This window comes from Nerophis lumbriciformis, linkage group LG04 (genome assembly GCF_033978685.3).
Source record: "Nerophis lumbriciformis linkage group LG04, RoL_Nlum_v2.1, whole genome shotgun sequence".
Classification (NCBI taxonomy): domain Eukaryota; kingdom Metazoa; phylum Chordata; class Actinopteri; order Syngnathiformes; family Syngnathidae; genus Nerophis; species Nerophis lumbriciformis.
In genome coordinates, this window is record NC_084551.2 from 30,418,383 (window position 1) to 30,439,646 (window position 21,264).

The 21,264-nt window shown below is 38.6% G+C and overlaps 1 protein-coding gene across 6 annotated transcripts in view; it reads right to left on the bottom strand.

Moving 5' to 3' along the window:
- The window catches only part of ptprub (protein tyrosine phosphatase receptor type Ub), a 531,315-nt gene that overhangs the window by 213,706 nt on the left and 296,345 nt on the right, over nt 1–21,264 (bottom strand). For all 6 annotated transcript variants that reach the window (XM_061951982.1, XM_061951965.1, XM_061951958.1 and 3 more), the window contains exon 4: nt 4,961–5,042. In XM_061951982.1, coding sequence (XP_061807966.1) covers nt 4,961–5,042 — 82 coding nt within the window. The remainder of the gene's footprint in view (nt 1–4,960; nt 5,043–21,264) is intronic.

Consider the following 21,264-nt stretch of genomic DNA (forward strand, 5'->3'; position numbering starts at 1 on the left):
CCGCCTCGTCCTCCCTCCGCCCTCCCGTGACTTTGGACTATTTTGGTTTTTCTAGAACTCCTGGAATCCGTTATCGGAAGGGGGGCTACTGTCAGGCTTGTCACTGACAGTTTGGTTATGTTTTAGTTTTCCCTCTGTTTGTGTTTTATTTCCTGTCAGTGCTCTTATTTTTGTGCAGTTTCCTGCTTGCCTCCCTTAGCGCAGTTTCCCCTTTAGCTGCGGCAGATTGGTACCTGGCCACACCTGGTGTCAGTCAGTCAGCTGCTATTTATACCTGCCTTGCCTTCCAGTCAGTGCTGGAGTATTGTATGCTGCGGACTGCTTGCTGTCTCCAGTTCTCCCTGGTTCCTCTTCTCTCGTTAGCTGTTTCTTGTATGCTGTGAGCTATTCCTGTTTGCTGTTTCCTGGTTCGTGTTTTACCTGCTTTTTTGGACATTAAAACCATGTTTTCCTGTATCAAGCCTGCCATCTCTGCATCTTGGGGTTCGTCACCCCCACTTCCTAACACTTTTGTAATTGAAGTTATCATTGCATATATGTATTGTTGCATTTGAAACAATTGTATTGCTGATAATAGAGGTAAATATTGTTAATACTCATTACCAATGGTGCTATTTCTATTGGTATTGTCATTGCTCTATTTGTAGTGCAATAATGTTCATTGTCATTTCTGTGTTAATAATATTTACTTCACTAACTCCTTCTTTGCTATCACTTTTCGTATTAGATTTGTACATATTGTATTTGCTGATATTGTTCTGTTATTGTCTCTCTGTCGTATCCCCCTCTTGTCCCTGCAATTTCACTCTTTCAACAGAAAAAAGAAAAACGGGTGTTTTGTCTCATATAAGGATTGTGAATGATGGGCAAAATTCCAATAATAGTGCATTTCCCCTTTTAGGGCTGGAGGGTACCACAGCTTAGGGCAAAAACGGGACTACCGTAGCCTTGGGACTGGCCACCAGTTAATCACAGCCCCAAAAGAGAAACTGTTCTTGGTTGTGGAATATATTTCACCTTTAATTTTTCATGTAGAAATTTGTGCCAGCGAGTCTCTATGTATTATATTAAAATATAATATCTGGTGGATTGAGATATTTATAACTGGAGAGGTCTTTTGGAATAAAGGTGAAATGACTTTGACAACTAAAAAGAAGTCCTCATGCCCTCTAGTCAACATTTTATGGATAACCATTACCTGGATGAGTGAAGATCTGCACGGACATACAATCAATGTGAAGAGTGCGTTCAGTGGGAATTGATCCACACCAGCTGCATGAAAGTGAACTACTTTGCGACCAGTGGCAACAAGCAGTTAATGTGGCACTTAAAACCTAATCCAGGGTTGAATTAAAAGGAAGAAAAACATCTAAATGATTAACCATGTTTTTTTACCCAGAAGTTACACGTTAAAGTTGATGAGCTATTTTTCCCACAAAGTAAGTATTTTCTTTGATTCCATCTTGCATCTTCCCTCACACTGTGTCCTGCCAAATCCTGCTAACTGGCCGCATGCCACTTAGCCAGGCATGCACAGGTCTTGATGAGAGTTTTAACTGTTTAATTGCCACAGTGGGAGCCTTCAAAGACCATCTGTGTTTACAGGGCAGAGCAAAATGAGAGACGACAGTAGTCACATGCATTAGTGGTTAAAAAAGAAGCTTTTTTTTTACAATTTAATCAGAAGTTAGTTCATCTTTCATATGAGCAACAGTGTGTGATAATGCAATTTTCATATCCTGCAGACAAGTTTTAGAAAAATGTCGCGCACAAGCTGACTATTCCATTCAGCAGTGACCTGAAGAGATTGTGTCTAGAGTTCAAGGGTCTTAGTGAATACATTTTAGAAGTCCCTATGGGCAAACAACACACTGCACTGGTGCCTCTGCCTGTCCACCATGGAGACAAAGGGACATCCAGATCAATGAGGTCCTTTAAAGAGACCTAAGATGAATTTAGTCTTTTCTGACTTATAAATGTTGTTACAATGTTGGATACTCATGATAAACAATGCCAAAGCGTCAAATCCGGAGGTTTATACATTTTGGTAAGGGCTTGCACAGAGTTTTGGATGACTCGTTTCGCAAGGTCTGGCTAGGATGTATTGTCACCGCAATGTGGAAGCATATTACGTCAAGCTTTCAGACCACGAGGAAACACACAAAAATGTAATATAATATAATCTTGGCATGAGCATAACACCGACATGTGACATGCAGTGACATAAATATTGCTTAAAAGCAGGTGCACCCAATGTTGTGATTGGATTAATCTATATAATGCAGTGGTTCTCAAACCTTTTTCACCTAGAACCACCTCAGAAAACACTACCATACCTACAGTACCTACCATACCAAAATGACCAACATTAAAATTTAGTAAAGTAATAGGCCTAAATATTCATTAAAAACAAGTATATTTAATAATTTTGGCCACTGTAACATTACACACAGTTTGAACAGTAACACTGTGTTTTCTCAGGGCATTCAATCGATCGCAACTGGACTATTTGGTTTGTCTTAGAAGACATTTCACCGCTCATCCGAGTAGGCTTCATCAGTTCATGCTCATAGACTTAGATTTGTCAGATCTAGTCTTAGACTTAGATTGGTCAGATATAGTTTAGTGCCAAACAGTCCAGTTGCGATCGATTCAATACCCTAAGATTACAATGACCTGGAAGAATGAGAACATTCATAGATAAGACTGTGTTTGGTACACGTACCACAGTTTGATAATCGCTGATATAATGTTTGTGAAATTCATTTTAGACCGTGTCTGAAAAAAAATAGAAGCGACTATAATACTTCAAGATATACAGGTAAAAGCCAGTAAATTAGAATATTTTGAAAAACTTGATTTATTTCAGTAATTGCATTCAAAAGGTGTAACTTGTACATTATATTTATTCATTGCACACAGACTGATGCATTCAAATGTTTATTTCATTTCATTTTGATGATTTGAAGTGGCAACAAATGAAAATCCAAAATTCCGTGTGTCACAAAATTAGAATATTACTTAAGGCTAATACAAAAAAGGGATTTTTAGAAATGTTGGCCAACTGAAAAGTATGAAAATGAAAAATATGAGCATGTACAATACTCAATACTTGGTTGGAGCTCCTTTTGCCTCAATTACTGCGTTAATGCGGCGTGGCATGGAGTCGATGAGTTTCTGGCACTGCTCAGGTGTTATGAGAGCCCAGGTTGCTCTGATAGTGGCCTTCAACTCTTCTGCGTTTTTGGGTCTGGCATTCTGCATCTTCCTTTTCACAATACCCCACAGATTTTCTATGGGGCTAAGGTCAGGGGAGTTGGCGGGCCAATTTAGAACAGAAATACCATGGTCCGTAAACCAGGCACGGGTAGATTTTGCGCTGTGTGCAGGCGCCAAGTCCTGTTGGAACTTGAAATCTCCATCTCCATAGAGCAGGTCAGCAGCAGGAAGCATGAAGTGCTCTAAAACTTGCTGGTAGACGGCTGCGTTGACCCTGGATCTCAGGAAACAGAGTGGACCGACACCAGCAGATGACATGGCACCCCAAACCATCACCCAACCATGCAAATTTTGCATTTCCTTTGGAAATCGAGGTCCCAGAGTCTGGAGGAAGACAGGAGAGGCACAGGATCCACGTTGCCTGAAGTCTAGTGTAAAGTTTCCACCATCAGTGATGGTTTGGGGTGCCATGTCATCTGCTGGTGTCGGTCCACTCTGTTTCCTGAGATCCAGGGTCAACGCAGCCGTCTACCAGCAAGTTTTAGAGCACTTCATGCTTCCTGCTGCTGACCTGCTCTATGGAGATGGAGATTTCAAGTTCCAACAGGACTTGGCGCCTGCACACAGCGCAAAATCTACCCGTGCCTGGTTTACGGACCATGGTATTTCTGTTCTAAATTGGCCCGCCAACTCCCCTGACCTTAGCCCCATAGAAAATCTGTGGGGTATTGTGAAAAGGAAGATGCAGAATGCCAGACCCAAAAACGCAGAAGAGTTGAAGGCCACTATCAGAGCAACCTGGGCTCTCATAACACTTGAGCAGTGCCAGAAACTCATCGACTCCATGCCACGCCGCATTAACGCAGTAATTGAGGCAAAAGGAGCTCCAACCAAGTATTGAGTATTGTACATGCTCATATTTTTCATTTTCATACTTTTCAGTTGGCCAACATTTCTAAAAATCCCTTTTTTGTATTAGCCTTAAGTAATATTCTAATTTTTTGACACACGGAATTTTGGATTTTCATTTGTTGCCACTTCAAATCATCAAAATTAAATGAAATAAACATTTGAATGCATCAGTCTGTGTGCAATGAATAAATATAATGTACAAGTTACACCTTTTGAATGCAATTACTGAAATAAATCAAGTTTTTCAAAATATTCTAATTTACTGGCTTTTACCTGTATGTTTAAACAGTGGACATTTTCAAAAGACAAATTATGATACATTTGGAGAGGGTGAGGCGTGGTTTCATTTGCAAGCTGGGAACGCCTACAGAATCGAGCATCTTGAAGACAGACTCAAAAAAACGGGGTTCCAAAAGTAAACCGAATTTACACCAAAAAAGGAAGGAACAAATCATCAAGTTAGGAAGAAACCACAAGGAATAAATCATCATAGGTCCCCTTTAAGAGGCTTTAAAAAGAGATGTACGACGATAGGCCTCAATGCACTGAGAACAAAAATATATACACTGTATATCATAAAAGTGAGGCACTTTGACCGATTAAAAGATACATCGAAACTAGGTTGGAACTTCTCGATGTCTTAATAGCACCCGTGTTGTTGCAGAATCCCTGGGGACAACCGGGCTGATCAACCATGACTTCTCTTCATCCTATTTATGTTTCATGTTGCTTTGAAGTATATTTCGTTCCCGCAAACCGTAAAAATCTTTTCTTGTCCTCCTCAGCAAACCTCTTGTATTTGCAATTCATTGTCAGAAGTGTCACTTACAGCAGGGATAGTTGAGCACCATGATGTCATCAATGGCAATGTACCCTTGCCTCTCCTTGGAAACGGTCGCCTCAATCAGTATCTGCAAGAGTGAAACATGAAAACATGAGGAGCAGATTTCGATCATACCCAAGGCAAATTGTTATTAATGTGTATATTGTGGAGCTGTGCAAACTATATTAATCATCTTCCCTTTTGATGGCAGACGCATTCATTACAAACAAGCCCATTAAAACAGAGTCACACCCCTTACGAAAAAAAAAATGGATTAGCGACAGCAAGATAAAAAAAGACAAACCAAGACATCAGAAACAGATAAATTAGAAGGATTTGCCTCAGTCCGCAGGGCCAAGGGAAATAATAGCTTTATCAGCGGGCACACAATGTGGAGCATGATTCATTTTACATCCTGAGCAGAGCCATCGTTGTACAGCTTGCACAGGACCATGAGACACATGGGAAGCCCAGCGTCTGTACCATCCAACAGGTCAATAAGCCCGAAAAAACCCGATCAATATCAAATCACCGTCTTCAATAATAGTCCGAGTTATGAGACACAAGGGTTATCTTTGTTTTCCTAGCTCCAAGGACAGTGCTCTGTCCATACATTTGATCGAAGGCCGGTTTTGAGTTATGATGTCTCATAATCCTTGGACCGAATGATTACAATGCTGTTGGTATCACTGGCTTCTGACTTTTACTGTGGCCTCATACGTACAGCCAAAGTATCCGCCACATAACTTGACAAGTGTGGAGCGAATGGCGTCTGCTAAAATGTGTCATGAACGAGAGCCTCTTTTCCTCAGATTACACGGCTAAACCGAGACAAAACATGCAAACAGAGACGAGGATTTTTTATTGCGGCAGAAACACACAGGGGCAATTCTGATAAACTCATTTGTTGAAACAAATTACAGTTACTACAGTTGTCCCTCGCCACATCACGTTTCAAACATTGACATTGCGGATTCCATAAATACAATCAGTTAACCACCTTCTACATATTTTTGGCCTAAATGAAGTGGTAAATTAAGTCTGAATTATGTCCTGTGTGTTTAACAGTGCAGTATTTGTTTTAGATTCCATTATTATGATGTGGCGATTAAGATATTCATCAAGCAGGACTTCCGTTTCCAGGTTAAGGGTGACCACTGCTAACAACATGGCGGTTAATCTTGGTGCTACTGTATCGCGGCAATCAAGTTAACCTTGTGTAATGTTCATATTGTTGTTACTCAGCCAGCGTTTGTGGGTCTGATGGACCCGTTGCATTTTGTGGCTTTTAATGCCTCACAATCAAACACTTTTATGTTAAAATACTGAACAGATGTTTATTGGGATATGGTAAACATCTGTTCAGTATTTTAACATAAAAGTGTTTGATTGTGAGGCATTAAAAGCCACAAAATACAACGGGTCAATGTCTGGGTCCACCAAATTGATGTTCTGTGTACCACACACACACACACACACACACACACACACACAGCATGCCTAGACAGAAGGAGGACAGAGTGTAGGTACACAGAAAATCAGAGGGTCAAATGTGCGAGAAAATGAGAGCAGACAGTGTTGAAAAACAATGTTGCAACCTTGTGTGGGAACCGCAGGTGCAAAAACACAAAAGAACAATCCCTGTGGGATGCAGAAACTGGCAGAGGAATTTTCCGTGCAACGTTCATATTGTTGTTACTCAGCCAGCGTTTGTGGGTCTGATGGACCCGTTGCATTTTGTGGCTTTTAATGCCTCACAATCAAACACTTTTATGTTAAAATACTGAACAGATGTTTATTGGGATATGGTAAACATAAAAATACTGAACAGATGTTAATTGGGATATGGTAAACATCTGTTCAGTATTTTAACATAAAAGTGTTTGATTGTGAGGCATTAAAAGCCACAAAATACAACGGGTCAATCAGACCCACAAACGCTGGCTGAGTAACAACAATATGAACGTTGCACGGAAAATTCCTCTGCCAGTTTCTGCATCCCACAGGGATTGTTCTTTTGTGTTTCTGCACCTGCGGTTCCCACACAAGGTTGCAACATTGTTTTTCAACACTGTCTGCTCTCATTTTCTCGCACATTTGACCCTCTGATTTTCTGTGTACCTACACTCTGTCCTCCTCCTGTCTAGGCATGCTGTGTGTGTGTGTGTGTGTGTGTGTGTGTGTGTGTGTGTGTGTGTGTGTGTGTGTGTGTGTGTGTGTGTGTGTGTGTGTGTGTGTGTGTGTGGTACACAGAACATCAATTTGGTGGACCCAGACATCTTATATGTAATAGAAATGTGTAGGGGGGGTGTATGGTGTGTGGTCATTAAATATGTATTCTGATATATGTTCTTCACAGAAAATGAGCCAAAGTTAGTGAGTCTCAGTTTGAAAAATTAATTAATTGTATCATTTTTCTTTTAACCAATTGTTGTAAGAACAACTTTTTGATGGACTTCGTCTTTAACTCCTGCCTCATCAACAAAACTTCCACATATTGGTCAGCCTTTGGCTTGAGCGATGTCAAAGGACGAAACATAACTTGGATTTAATGCTAATAAGACTGCTATCAGTAGCTGTCTGAGCAAATCTAAGTAGAGATCTGTGGATTCCCTTCATCTTTGGACATCAGCATCTTCACATTACATTGGTGAGCCGTTGACACGCAATGCTAACAACACAAAAAGCTAGCAACAGTGTCATAGCTGTGACGGTTGATCCACTTTTGTGGTTCTGGCCAGGAATGACTAAGAATATAATAAGTAATTTTACATAGTAAATTAAATTAAATTAAAGTACCAATGATTGTCACACACACACTAGGTGTGGAGAAATTATTCTCTGCATTTGACCCATCACCCTTGATTACCCCCTGGGAGGTGAGGGGAGCAGTGGGCAGCAGCGGTGGCCGTGCCCGGGAATCATTTTTGGTGATTCAACCCCCAATTCCAACCCTTGACGCTGAGTGCCAAGCAGGGAGGTAATGGGTCCCATTTTTATAGTCTTTGGTATGACTCGGCCGGGGTTTGAACTCACAACCTACTGATCTCAGGGCGGACACTCTAACCCAGGGGTCACCAACCTTTTTGAAACCAAGAGCTACTTCTTGGGTACTGATTTAATTAAGTGATACACACTTAAATAAATTGCCAGAAATAGCCAATTTGCTCAATTTACCTTTAACTCTATGTTATTATTAATAATTAATGATATTTATCTTTGTGGAAACACTGATCATCTTAATGATTTCTCACAATAAATATATATAGAAACAGATAAATATCAATATGCAACACTTTATTTTTATATTTTCTCTAAGTGCACATTTTTCAAATTGAACATTTTCAAATGATCACTTCTAAGACAGTCTTGTGAAATCACAATATCCCATTTTAACTAGCTAGCCACTAACATTGTTTAACAAATCGTGAATTACTTTGCACCATGTTTGTACAAATAATAACTCATGTAAAATACAAAAGTAAACTCTCAAATTTTTTAAATAAATCATGTCACACTTTGAACTGGACACCAAATCTGTTATCTGTTTATTTGTCAGTTAGTGAAGACCAAGTCTTTAAAATATTTTCTTGGATTTTCAAATTCTATTTGAGTTTTGTCTCTCTTAGAATTAAAAATGTCGAGCAAAGCGAGACCAGCTTGCTAGTAAATAAATAAAATTTAAAAAATAGAGGCAGCTCACTGGTAAGTGCTGCTATTTGAGCTATTTTTAGAACAGGCCAGCGGGCTGCTCATCTGGTCATTACGGGCGACCTGGTGCCCACGGGCACCGCGTTGGTGACCCCTGCTCTAACCACTAGGCCACTGAGTAGATGTAGACGTGTTGTAGTGGCTGGGTGATGATTGGTGTACTGTAATCTACAGTAGAACACACTCACGGCTAATATATTGGGTGAAAGAAATGTGAAGGTCACTATAGGGGTGCTACTACATGTTTAGAGGGCTGCATTTTTAATAAAGAAACATATTTAGAAGGTTGTAAAATGTTATTAATGCTATAACTATAAAAATGTTCTATTTTTATTAATAATCCTACTTTGCAAACATTTTTTTTTACAACAAACCAACGAGCCGCAATCAATGAGGGATGACTGTATTCAACTAATTTATGGTGGTATTATGTGTATGCTATATGTGCCGCAAACCAAAGCTGTCTTAGCTTAACATTATATATAAAGTCATAAGTGTAGCTTACCATATATACTCCAAATCAACACTCTATTAGTTGTTGAGTTGCCACTACAGTTGTCAATCGACTTAGACTGAGTCAACAACGTGTGGGATTGTTTCTTTGGGCATTTTTTTTAGGATCTAGGATATTGGTATTTAATGCTATTTGATTAAGCTCCGCATAATACTTTTATTTTGAACAAGTTCATGTTCAGTATATTTAAAAAGCTATAACAGCAAAACAAACGTATGTGGTTAATTTTTTGTTTAACATGACACACACACAAAAATTAAATTTTTTGAAATTGTTGTACCTTTTTAACTATATATTAACAGCCACAAATGGAACATGTGTTCAATATGAACTAGCTGTTAAAAAGCATGCCATTAGGCTGACATCAACATGAGCAGAAAACTCTAATTAGGCTGAATGTTGGACAAGAGAGAGAACAGATTAGAATGTCTGAAGCTCATATTACTCACTCTTATAAAGCACTCAACGTGAGATTGATTGCTGAGTAATTTTGCATCTTCTTAACCATTAGGATTGCGGGTTATTAAGCAGGAAACATTCTGTGCATTTGTTTCAATGAGCAACCTCCAAATTGTAATTGAAAGCCACTTTGCCAGTGAAACGTTGCATATGTTTGAGTATTAGTCTAATGGCTTGCTATTTGACTTTCTATGGAGAGAGATGTGGGGATTTATCTAGCACTAAAAAACACGGCGTGCGGTAATATATGTCTGTTTTAAATAGAACGTTTTGGGAACACAGTTCCTACCTTGCTTTTAGGAGAAGTTACAATATGTACAAAACAAAAAAGAAGTAACCTAGCCTAATAAACAAGTATTTAGAAAGCCTTAGATTTGTAAGCCACTGTGACACTATTGTTCATTTTTTTAATTTTTTATAAATGTCTAATGATAATGTCAATGAGGGATTTTTAATCACTGCTATGTTGAAATTGTTACTAATATTGATACTGTCGTTGATAATATTCATTTTTGTTTCACTACTTTTGGTTTGTTCTGTGGTGTGTTTGTGTCTCCTCTCAATTGCTCTGTTTATTGCAGTTCTGAGTGTTGCTGGGTCGGGTTTGGTTTTGGAATTGGATTGCATTGTTATGGTATTGCTGTGTATTGTTTTGTTGGATTGATTAATAAAAAATTAAATTAAATTAAAAAATACAAATACAAATTAAAAGTAAATAAATAAAATGAAAAAAATAAAGATTTTTGAAAAATGAGAATCGATTCTGAATCGCACAACGTGAGAATCGCGATTCAAATTTGAATCGATTTTTTCCCACACCCCGAGTAATAAGTGTTGTTGTTGTGTCACCACAGGCGCCTAAGGATGGACCTCAAATGAGCTGTAGCTGACTGTGGAAGGCGAAGGGGCTTGTCGAAAGAGGCGTCGACTTTGAAGGCGGGACATTTGAGCCACAAATGCTTAGAGGATTCTGTCTCCTCCCCACAGAGCCAACAGAGATCGGACTCTGACTTCTGTGAGGTGCAGCCATTGGCGAACTGGATGATGGCCGCTCCGGAATTGAACGTGATTAGCGAAGTCTGCCTTCGTTGGTTCAGGTCCGTTGTTGTTTTGACTTTATTAATAAATAGTTGACTCACCACTCCCTTGTTATGTTTGTGAAATTTACAGTACTGGATAGCGCTTTATAAATAAAGTTGATTTGATTTGATTTGATATTGTGTTCAAATTGTACAAAGGTTTGGACAAATCATGATTGGTGACTACAATTTGATAAACTCACAGACTGACTGGCACCAGCTTCCTAGCTTGAATGCTACCATGAAAACAAGAGACATTAACATCTTTCCCCATTGAGAAACAACATATCGCATTTTTCGGACTATAAGGCACACTTAAAATCCTTTCATTTCCTCAAAAATCACCTTATAACCTGGTGCGTCTAATTTACGGATTCATTCTGGTTGTTCTTACCAACTTCAAAATGTTTTATTTGGTACATGGTATAACGATAAGTGTGACCAGTAGATGGCAGTCACACATAAGAGATACGTGTGGACTGCAGGTTGATGCCTGTTCAATAAATGACGCCAGCAAAGCATGCCCAAAACATTATTTCATTAAGAATATAGAACATTACACACGGCGCTCAAAAATCTGTCAAAATGTTGTAGTACGATTTTTGGTAAGCTATGTAGTCGCACCGCTTGATGGATTGTCAGAGCATTACGGTTACCGTAGTCAATCGTACTGTGCTTCAACATACGGGTATTATTATGGTGTGTATAAGGACCCCAAAATGGCACCTATTAGGAGACATATCAGCAGTGTTGGGACTAACGCGTTACAAAGTAACGCGTTACTGTAACGCCGTTAGTTTCGGCGGTAACTAGTAATCGAACGCGTTATTTTTTATATTCAGTAACTCAGTTACCGTTACTACATGATGCGTTACTGCGTTATTTTACGTTATTTTTTATGTAGTATCGGCTATAAACTGATCATCTGATCGTGTTTTATGGCAGCGAAGCAGAGACGTGCTTCTGATTCTTCCTTTGCGCTCTGTGTGTGTGTGTGTGTGGGAGTGGGGAGGGGAGGGGAGCCAGCTGTATAGCTATGTTGTTGATTGATTGATTGAAACTTTTATTAGTAGATTGCACAGTACAGTACATATTCCGTACAATTGACCACTAAATGGTAACACCCCAATAAGTTTTTCAACGTGTTTAAGTCGGGGTCCACTGATTCATGATACAGATATATACTATCAAATATATACTAACATCATAATACAGTCATCACACAAGATAATCATCAGAGTATATACATTGAATTATTTACAATCCGGGATGTGGGAAATAGGGGGTGGGGGGGGGGGGGGGTTAGGTTTGGTTGGTATCAACACTTCTGTCATCAACAATCAGCATCAACAATTGCATCATCAGAGAAATGGACATTGAAACAGTGTAGGACTGACTTGGTAGGATATGTATAGCAAGTAGTGGACACAGAGAGAGAGATCAGAAAGTATAAGAAAAAATGTCTACATTTGATTATTTACAATCCGAAGAGGTATTATGTGGAAAGGAGGGTGTTAGTTTAGGGTTGTAGTTGCCTGGAGGTGTTCTTTTAGTGTGGTTTTGAAGGAGGATAGAGATGTCCTTTATTTTACACCTGTTGGGAGTGGATTCCATATTGAAGTGGCATAGAAAGAGAATGAGTTAAGACCTTTGTTAGTTTGGAATCTGGGTTTAACGTGGTTAGTGTTAGTGTTAGTGTTATTATGCTGTTTGTTACTTATGTATGTTATGTTGCAGCTATTTAAAATAGTTTTGTCAGTTTGTTCTGGCCTGAAATAAATTGGCCCTTTGAAACATATCTTTGTCTTTGTGTGTTGTATGTAGACCACATTGCTTAGCAGAGTTCAGTGATGCAAATGTATGTCAAGTTGATCAACAGATTGTATTATTCTCCAGTGCAATAACAGTACTGAAATGAAGGCTAAAAGGGCATTAATGGGAGCTTTAAAAAAAAAAAAGTAGAAGAAGTAACTAAATAGTTACTTTTCACAGTAACACATTACCTTTTGGTGTAAGTAACTGAGTTAGTAACTGAGTTACTTTTGAAATAAAGTTACTAGTAACTGTAACTAGTTACTGGTTTTCAGTAACTAACCCAACACTGCATATCAGGCGTTTTGTTTCGCAATATTATGCACAACCAAATGTTCTTACCAATTGGTACATGCTGTTGTGTATTTGGGATCTGCATAAGTCCCAGAAATGTGCGCACGTCAGCCATTGTTGTCCGTGTTGACGCAGTAGTCAATAAGCTCCTTCTTTTCTCTATCCTCTGGTTGTAGGACATTCATCATCCGCTCTTGCCATTTCTAATACAAAGTAGCGTATAGTTCCAACTTATATCTGGCAGCATACTCACTATGGAAGCGCTAAAAACTACCGGTACAACAAAGATGACGGGGAGAAGACGCTGTCAAAATGGAGCCACGTAAATAAGACTGCCCACAAAACGGTGCATCCTGAAAAGACAGTTCAAAAGCACTAGAAGAGGTCTTTACATACTTGCCAACCCTCACAGATTTTCCGGGAGACTCCCGAAATTCAGCGCCTCTCCCGAAAACCTCCCGGGACAAATTTTCTCCCGAAAATCTCCCCAAATTCAGACGGAGCTGGAGGCCACGCCCCCTCGAGCTCCATGCGACCTGAGTGACGTGTCGACAGCCTGTTTTCACGTCCGCTTTCCCACAATATAAACAGCGTGCCTGCCCAATCACGTTATAACTGTAGAATGATCGAGGGCGAGTTCTTGGTTTCTTATGTGGGTTTATTGTTAGGCAGTTTCATTAACGTCCTCCCAGCGCTGTAACAACACACAACAACAGCAGTCACGTTTTCGTCTACCGTAAAGCAGTTCGTCTGCCGTAAACAGCAATGTTGTGACACTCTTAAACAGGACAATACTGCCATCTACTGTACATGCATATGTGACAATAACATCTAAGGCTTTTAGAGAGTGCAATGCAAAACTGCGCACACAACAAGGAGACGAAGCAGAAGAACGAGGAAGATACAGCCATGGCGACGCCGACGATGAGTAAGATGAAGAAATAGCTTATAAGTTCCAAGCCGCAGCTACGATTGGACCTGGATAGCCTCCGGGAAGAAGTAGTGGTGCTTGGCAGTGAAGATCTTCCTCAGGAAGCAAAGATTGACCGGTTTTGGGTCATGCTAGGGAGAGATGGAAGATTCCAGACTCTAGTGCATTTGATGAAAGCGCTTTTGTGCGTGCCACACAGCAATGCATCATCAGTGAGGGTGTTCAGCATGGTTAGAAAAATAGTGACAGAGAATAAAACAAGGATGGACAATTCAACCCTTAACTCAACAATGAGTAGATGAGTGTTGTGTGTGTTTATATGTGTAAATAAATGAACAATGAAATTCAAGTATCTTTTATTTATATATATATATATATATATATATATATATGTATGTGTGGGAAAAAATCACAAGACTATTTCATCTCTGATGAAATAGTCTCGTGATTTTTTCCCACACATACATATATTGCGCTCTACCACGGTATCGAGCACTATTTTTTGAATAATCTTATTAAGACATATATATATATATATATATATATATATATATATATATATATATATATATATATATATATATATATATATATATATATATATATATATAATAAAATAAAACTGAAAGTCAAGTATCTCTTATATATATATATATATATATATATATGAAATACTTGACTTTGTGAATTCTAGCTGTAAATATACTCCTCCCCTCTTAACCACGCCCCCAACCACGCCCCCACCCCACCCCCGACCACACCCCCCCCCCCCCCCCACCTCCCGAAATCGGAGGTCTCAAGGTTGGCAAATATGGGTCTAAAAAACATAATGTATGCTACATTTTGACCAACTAACCACTATTACATGTTATGTAGACCACAAGGATGATTTTAAATGTAGAAAAAAATATATAATATGACCCCTTTAATGTGCCTTATAATTCGGTGCGCCTTATGTATTAAACTAGACCTGAATAGACCCGCTCATCGGCAGTGTACCTTAAAATCCGCACTGTGGTTCGAAAAATACAGTACTCCACCCTAAATTTATATAAACACTTTTGTTTAATAAGTATAAAGTTCATCATCACACCTTTGTTATATATGTTTAATATTTAGTACTGTATAGTACTTTATATTGCATTTAAATGTACACACTTCTACTAAAATGTGGACTTTTGTTAAGGCTGAAACTTATTATTCATATTTAAATTGTTTCTTATGGAGAAAAGTGCTTCAATATGCAAACATTTCTATTTATAAAAGCCTGTTCAAGAACCAATTAAGTTCGTAAATACAAGGTTCAACTGTACTCCCTAAATGTTAAAGACAAAAGAAAAAGGTCATGAGCCAAAAGGAAACCAGTTCAGGCAAAAAATATCAAAGATAGAAAGACAGCGAAGCACAATAAAGTCTAAGAGTAAGAAAGCTCAGTTGTTATTCCTGGAAATGTCTTTTCATAGCCAGAGGCTCAGGAATGGACAGGAAAATATTTTCAGACCAAGCTGTGGTTAATCATGTACACGTTTTTGGCATCAACTTTTTAACAAGGATGTGCATTTTCTCATAGTACTAATAATAATACTAAGAAAGCACAGGTTTTCAAAATAATGTGGTTAAACCTTTTACATAGTTTCTCAAATAGTGACCTCAGTTGTACTAAACGCCCTGCCTTAATTTATATGTCAGGTACATTTGCCTCTCGAGCAATTAACTAACCTCTCCCCAATTAGACCTTACTCCAGCCACACTCTTTTTTTTTTTCCAGCTGACTGTCGAAATTATAACATGTTGTCACAATCACTTCAGCTGCCAGTGCTACGCATACAAATTCAGCTTGGAATAATCACATACACCACGTATACTTTCGTAATACAACACTATTTCCTCCTCAAAAGTCCCTCAAAGTCACGCATGTTAATAATAAGAGTTAGTGTCAGTTTTAAATCAATGCGCATCACTCACAACCACTGTTACCGCGCTCCGTCAACCGTCATCCATACTAATCCATTCAAAAAAGTGAAAATATGAAGTAATATAATAAGACATAAAGTTGCTTTGAAGCAATATAGCATCTGCTGACAGGTCTCTCTCTCATCGCCGTCTGCGGTCACTCTATGGCGCCTTCAAACTGGAGGATCGAGCATTACTCTTGCTCACCGAGTCTTTTTATTTATATAGTAAACACTACACAGACGCATGCACTATATTGCTAAAAGTATTTGGCCACCCATCCAAATGATCAGAACCAGGTGTCCTAATCACTTGGCCCGGCCACAGGTGTATAAAATCAAGCACTTAAGTTAGGTTAAGTTAAAGTTAAAGTTAAGTTAAAGTTTAAGTTAAGTTAAAAGTTAAAGTACCAATGATTGTCACACACACTAGGTGTGGTGAAATTTGTCCTCTGCATTTGACCCATCCCCTTGTTCACCCCCTGGGAGGTGAGGGGAGCAGTGGGCAGCAGCGGTGCCGCGCCCAGGAATCATTTTTGGTGATTTAACCCCCAATTCCAACCCTTGATGCTGAGTGCCAAGCAGGGAGGTAATGGGTCCCATTTTTATAGTCTTTGGTATGACTCGGCCGGGGTTTGAACTCACAACCTACCGATCTCAGGGAAGACACTCTAACCACTAGGCCACTGAGTACGCATGGAGACCGTTTCTACAAACATTTGTGAAAGAATGGGCCGCTCTCAGGGGCTCAGTGATTTCCAGCGTGGAACTGTCATAGGATGCAACCTGTGCAACAAATCCAGTCGTGAAATTTCCTCGCTCCTAAATATTCCAAAGTCAACTGTCGGCTTTATTATAAGAAAATGGAAGAGTTTGGGAACAACAGCAACTCAGCCACCAAGTGGTAGGCCACGTAAACTGACAGAGAGGGTTCAGCAGATGCTGAAGCGCATAGTGCAAAGACTTTCTGCACAGTCAGTTGCTACAAAGCTCCAACTTCATGTAACCTTCCAATTAGCCCACGTACAGTACGCAGAGAGCTTCATGGAATGGGTTTCCATAGCCGAGCAGCTCAATTTAAGCCATACATCACCTAGTCCAATGCAAAGTGTCGGATGCAGTGGTGTAAAGCACGTCGCCACTGGACTCTAGAGCAGTGGAGACGCCTTCTCTGGAGTGATGAATAACGCTTTTCCATCTGGCAATCTGATGGACGAGTCTGGGTTTGGAGGGTGCCAGGAGAACGGTACATTTCGGACTGCATTGTGCCGAGTGTGAAATTTGGTGGAGGAGGAATTATGGTGTGGGGTTGTTTTTCAGGTGTTGGTCTTGACCCCTTAGTTCCAGTGAAAGGAACTTTGAATGCTCCAGGATACAAAAACATTTTGGACAATTCCATCCTCCCAACCTTGTGGGAAAAGTTTGGAGCGGGTCCCTTCCTCTTCCAACATGACTGCGCACAAGTGCACAAAGCAAGGTCCATAAAGACATGGATGACAGAGTATGGTTTGGATGAACTTGACTGGCCTGCACAGAGTCCTGACCTGAACCCGATAGAACACCTTTGGGATGAATTAGAACGGAGACTGAGAGCCACGCCTTCTCGACCAACATCAGTGTACTTTTGGAAGAATAGTCCAAAATTCCTATAAACACACTCAGCAACCTTGTGGGCAGCCTTCCCAGAAGAGTTGAAGCTGTAATAGCTGCAAAAGGTGGACCGACATCATATTAAACCCTATGGGTTAGGAATGGGATGGCACTTCAAGTTCATATGTGAGTCAAGGCAGGTGGCCAAATACTTTTGGCAATATAGTGTACATCGGTAGCTGTCAACATTCAATATGGCCTCCGGTCCGTCACTCAAATACGTGCATGTGCAACATAAAAACAAATACAAATTATTATCCTTACAAAAATGCACACCCACCTAACATGCTAATTGATGTACATCATACATTTGATATGATATGTCATGTAAAAGGTCTTGTGCTCTGCACATGAATGCCATACACAAATACTTCCAACTGAGTGTAATTGTAATGATGTACCGTATCTGTGTGGTCTTTACAAGATGATTACAACTGCATTGCACCTTGCACTGCAAACATAGTTGACTTGTTTAAGACTTTAAAAGCATATGTTGACACAAGACATCCCTGCTGGGAGATGCTCCATGATATTGGTGGTGTACAACCTCTTGTGCTAATAAAAATGGAAAAAACAGCTTCTTTTTTTTTTTTACATCTTTATTTACACCAATTACAAACAGTCCGATAAGAGTATTGATGAATACTGGTAGTGATAAAGAATATCAATATTGGTATTAATACAATCCTAACAATATACAGTACAGGCCAAAAGTTTGGACACACCTTCTCCTCATTCAATGCGTTTTCTTTATTTTCATCACTAGATTGTCACTGAAGGCATCAAAACTATGAATGAACACATTAACAAAAAAAGGTGAAATAACTGAAAACATGTTTTATATTCTACTTTCTTCAAAATAGCCACCCTTTTCTCTGATTACTGCTTTGCACACTCTTGGCATTCTCTCAACGAGCTTCAAGCACACCTGTGAAGTGAAAACCATTTCAGGTGACTACCTCTTGAAGCTCATTGAGAGAATGCCAAAAGTCTGTGAAAAAGTAATCAGAGCAAAGGGTGGCTATTTTGAAGAAACTAGAATATAAAACATGTTTTCAGTTATGTCACCTTTTTTGTTAAGTAAATAACTCCACATGTGTTCAATCATAGTTTTGATGCCTTAAGTGACAATCTACAATGTAAATAGTCATGAAAATAAAGAAAACGCATTGAATGAGAAGGTGTGTCCGAACGTTTGGCCTGTACTGTATATCTCTAATGTCATTACAGGTAGTGAGTAAACCATGTAAACCACTGTTGCATCATTAACCAATTACGACATATTCACTATTAAAGTCAAGTAACAAGCAACATCAGACATAGCAGACAATTTGGTGAGTAAAATTATTTGAAATCGAAGTACAAACATTTGAGGTGTGTGTTCTGTGACAAATATCAGGAATGACTTCTTCAAGGGGAAAAAGGGAAAAGATAGAAACGGTTAACATTGGCGCGGTCATGACTGGAAACATCTTAAATATGTGATAGAAAGATTCTAAACGTGGTTGAAACGGCGACAGGAGGAGGAAAAAGGGTGCATGATATCCATAATACATTTTCATGCCTAATTATGATGAGATTTATGACATATTTCACTGAATCAAAATGTGCTGTTGTATGTTGTAGGAATGGGAATAATAATTCATTAGTAGTAGGGCTGTCAAAATGACTCATTAAACTGAATTAATCTATCAATAATATTCATCAGAAGAAACCTCCTATATTTACATTACCCTGAAATGTCTCTGGCAACGCATCTCTAGCAGTTTGTGCAAGTCGTGTTACTGTCGCACAGCCACACATGTGCAGTTGATGCGCTAGAGAGCTTGCAGAATTAAGTAACTAAATATAGAAGACGCTAAACGGCACGTCGGTCTCTCTCCATGGGATGTTTGAGTAAAAAAAAAAAACAATTAAACCGTCGACTGGCATAAAATAATATGCACACTCTTAAGGAGTTTTATTTTCTTTTAGAAGCACTTCCATCTTAAAATGTTACATTAATAACACAAATGAGTAACAGATACATATTAATGTGGATAACAGTTATTCTTTCTTGAGTTATTTTCCTTTGAAAAATGAAACACATTTTAAAAGAATCATTACATTTAATCCTGTTTAATCAAACAAGAAAAACCCTTTGATTAATCAGATTTTAAAATAATCATTGTTCGACAGCTCTACTATAATGATTAGTCCATTCATTGTTGGCTGAGGATAATTTTGACTGTGTGTAGTTAAATTAATTTTATGTCAGTGGCTCAAAATACATTTTGCATCCATCCATCCATCCATTTTCTACCGCTTGTCCCTTTTGGGGTCGCGGGACACATTTTCAAACCAAAAAATATAAAAAACATCATCAATGTCTAGCTTTCACATTTTAATCGATACAGTACCGGTACGCAATGGTATCAATTTGCTGTACTTTTATGTGTGTGCAAATGTTGTTGTCGTTTATTTCGAACATGCATACAGTTACAATATGACACTTCACATAATTCACCTATGTTAATGTTCTCATTACAACATGTCCGAAAAGGAGTAGGAAGAAGAAGCAGAGCTTATTTAACCCTACCCCGTTTCCACTTCATTGAAATTACTAACACATTTTCTGTTCTCAATTTGAGACAACATTTAAATCAATAAATGCAATAGTTCTCATTAATATATATTCAAGTAAGTAGTAAAATCGCACAATGACAAATAGAGATTTTCAATAAGATCAATGATGTTTAATAGGATTATTTTTCTTTGTACTTTATAAAAAATGTGAGTTTGAATGTTCCAATGACTATTATTAAAAAAACAAATGTTATTATTTAATTTACCACTGAGCTGTGCTATCCAGTTGTTTTCTTACAGTACACTTCTGTCTCATTTGCAAGTACTGTAGTGCATTATACATTATAGTAGACTTTGCATGCAGTTGCAATTCCAAGACATTAGATGGCAATAAAACTACGGTGCATAATTTTAGTCAAGAAGTAGTCTTTGCCATTAGGTTGAATGTGCCAGTCTTTTCTTTTTTGAGCCCTACAAGGTGTTGTATTGTGTGTTTTATGAGTGTGTCATTCGACACCAGCCTTTTGATTGTAATGTGTAGTTGTAGTTTTCATTACCAAATTTGAAGGCCTTGAAATCGCCATATAAAATTGTTTTACGCTAATCAGTAGCATTCTTATAGCAAATCCAATGTAAATTGAGGCTGTGGTTCACACGAGTCAGCCAGCACGCATGGCGCTTGGTGTCACGTCCCACAGTTTGTTATCCTGTAAAAGTTTACTGAATCTATTTCATAATTGTCTTAATTATAGTAATTGCAAGATAATTGCTAGGAGGTTTTTATTCTATCTACAATTACATTTTGACTAAAACAATATTTTTTTATTACACCCTAAAATGCACAGCAACCACTGAGTGTAGTCTGTATCTGTGCCGTATATATACATGTTTCAAGATATGGGAACGTTTCATTCCAGGAGCTCTAAACAATCTTGAAATCTAATAAGGTAGCAAATCTGCAGGTTTGAAAACTACCGAGAATATATTTTACTGTCAGACAACGATAAGAGGAGTCTATTTTCACCTTTGCTTCACAAGTGAGCTTTTCTCGTTTAATGGAATGATAATTCTGCTTGTCTATCACTTAAACTCACAAAGTGATTGCATTAAACATGCGATGAAGAGACTGAGAGCTAAAATCTTTTTTTACTTGAAGTCATGGAAGCAGCTAAGATTTTTTTTCAAAGTAAAATGTCCGTGAAGAGGTATTTCTGCCGAATAGAAAAATGATGAAATAAGTCATTGCTGGTTCCTCATTAGGAACATGTAGGATGTTGAACACGTTATGGCACCTGATTGCAGTGACACTAGAAGTTAGAGGTGTCAAAACCAAAACAAAACAA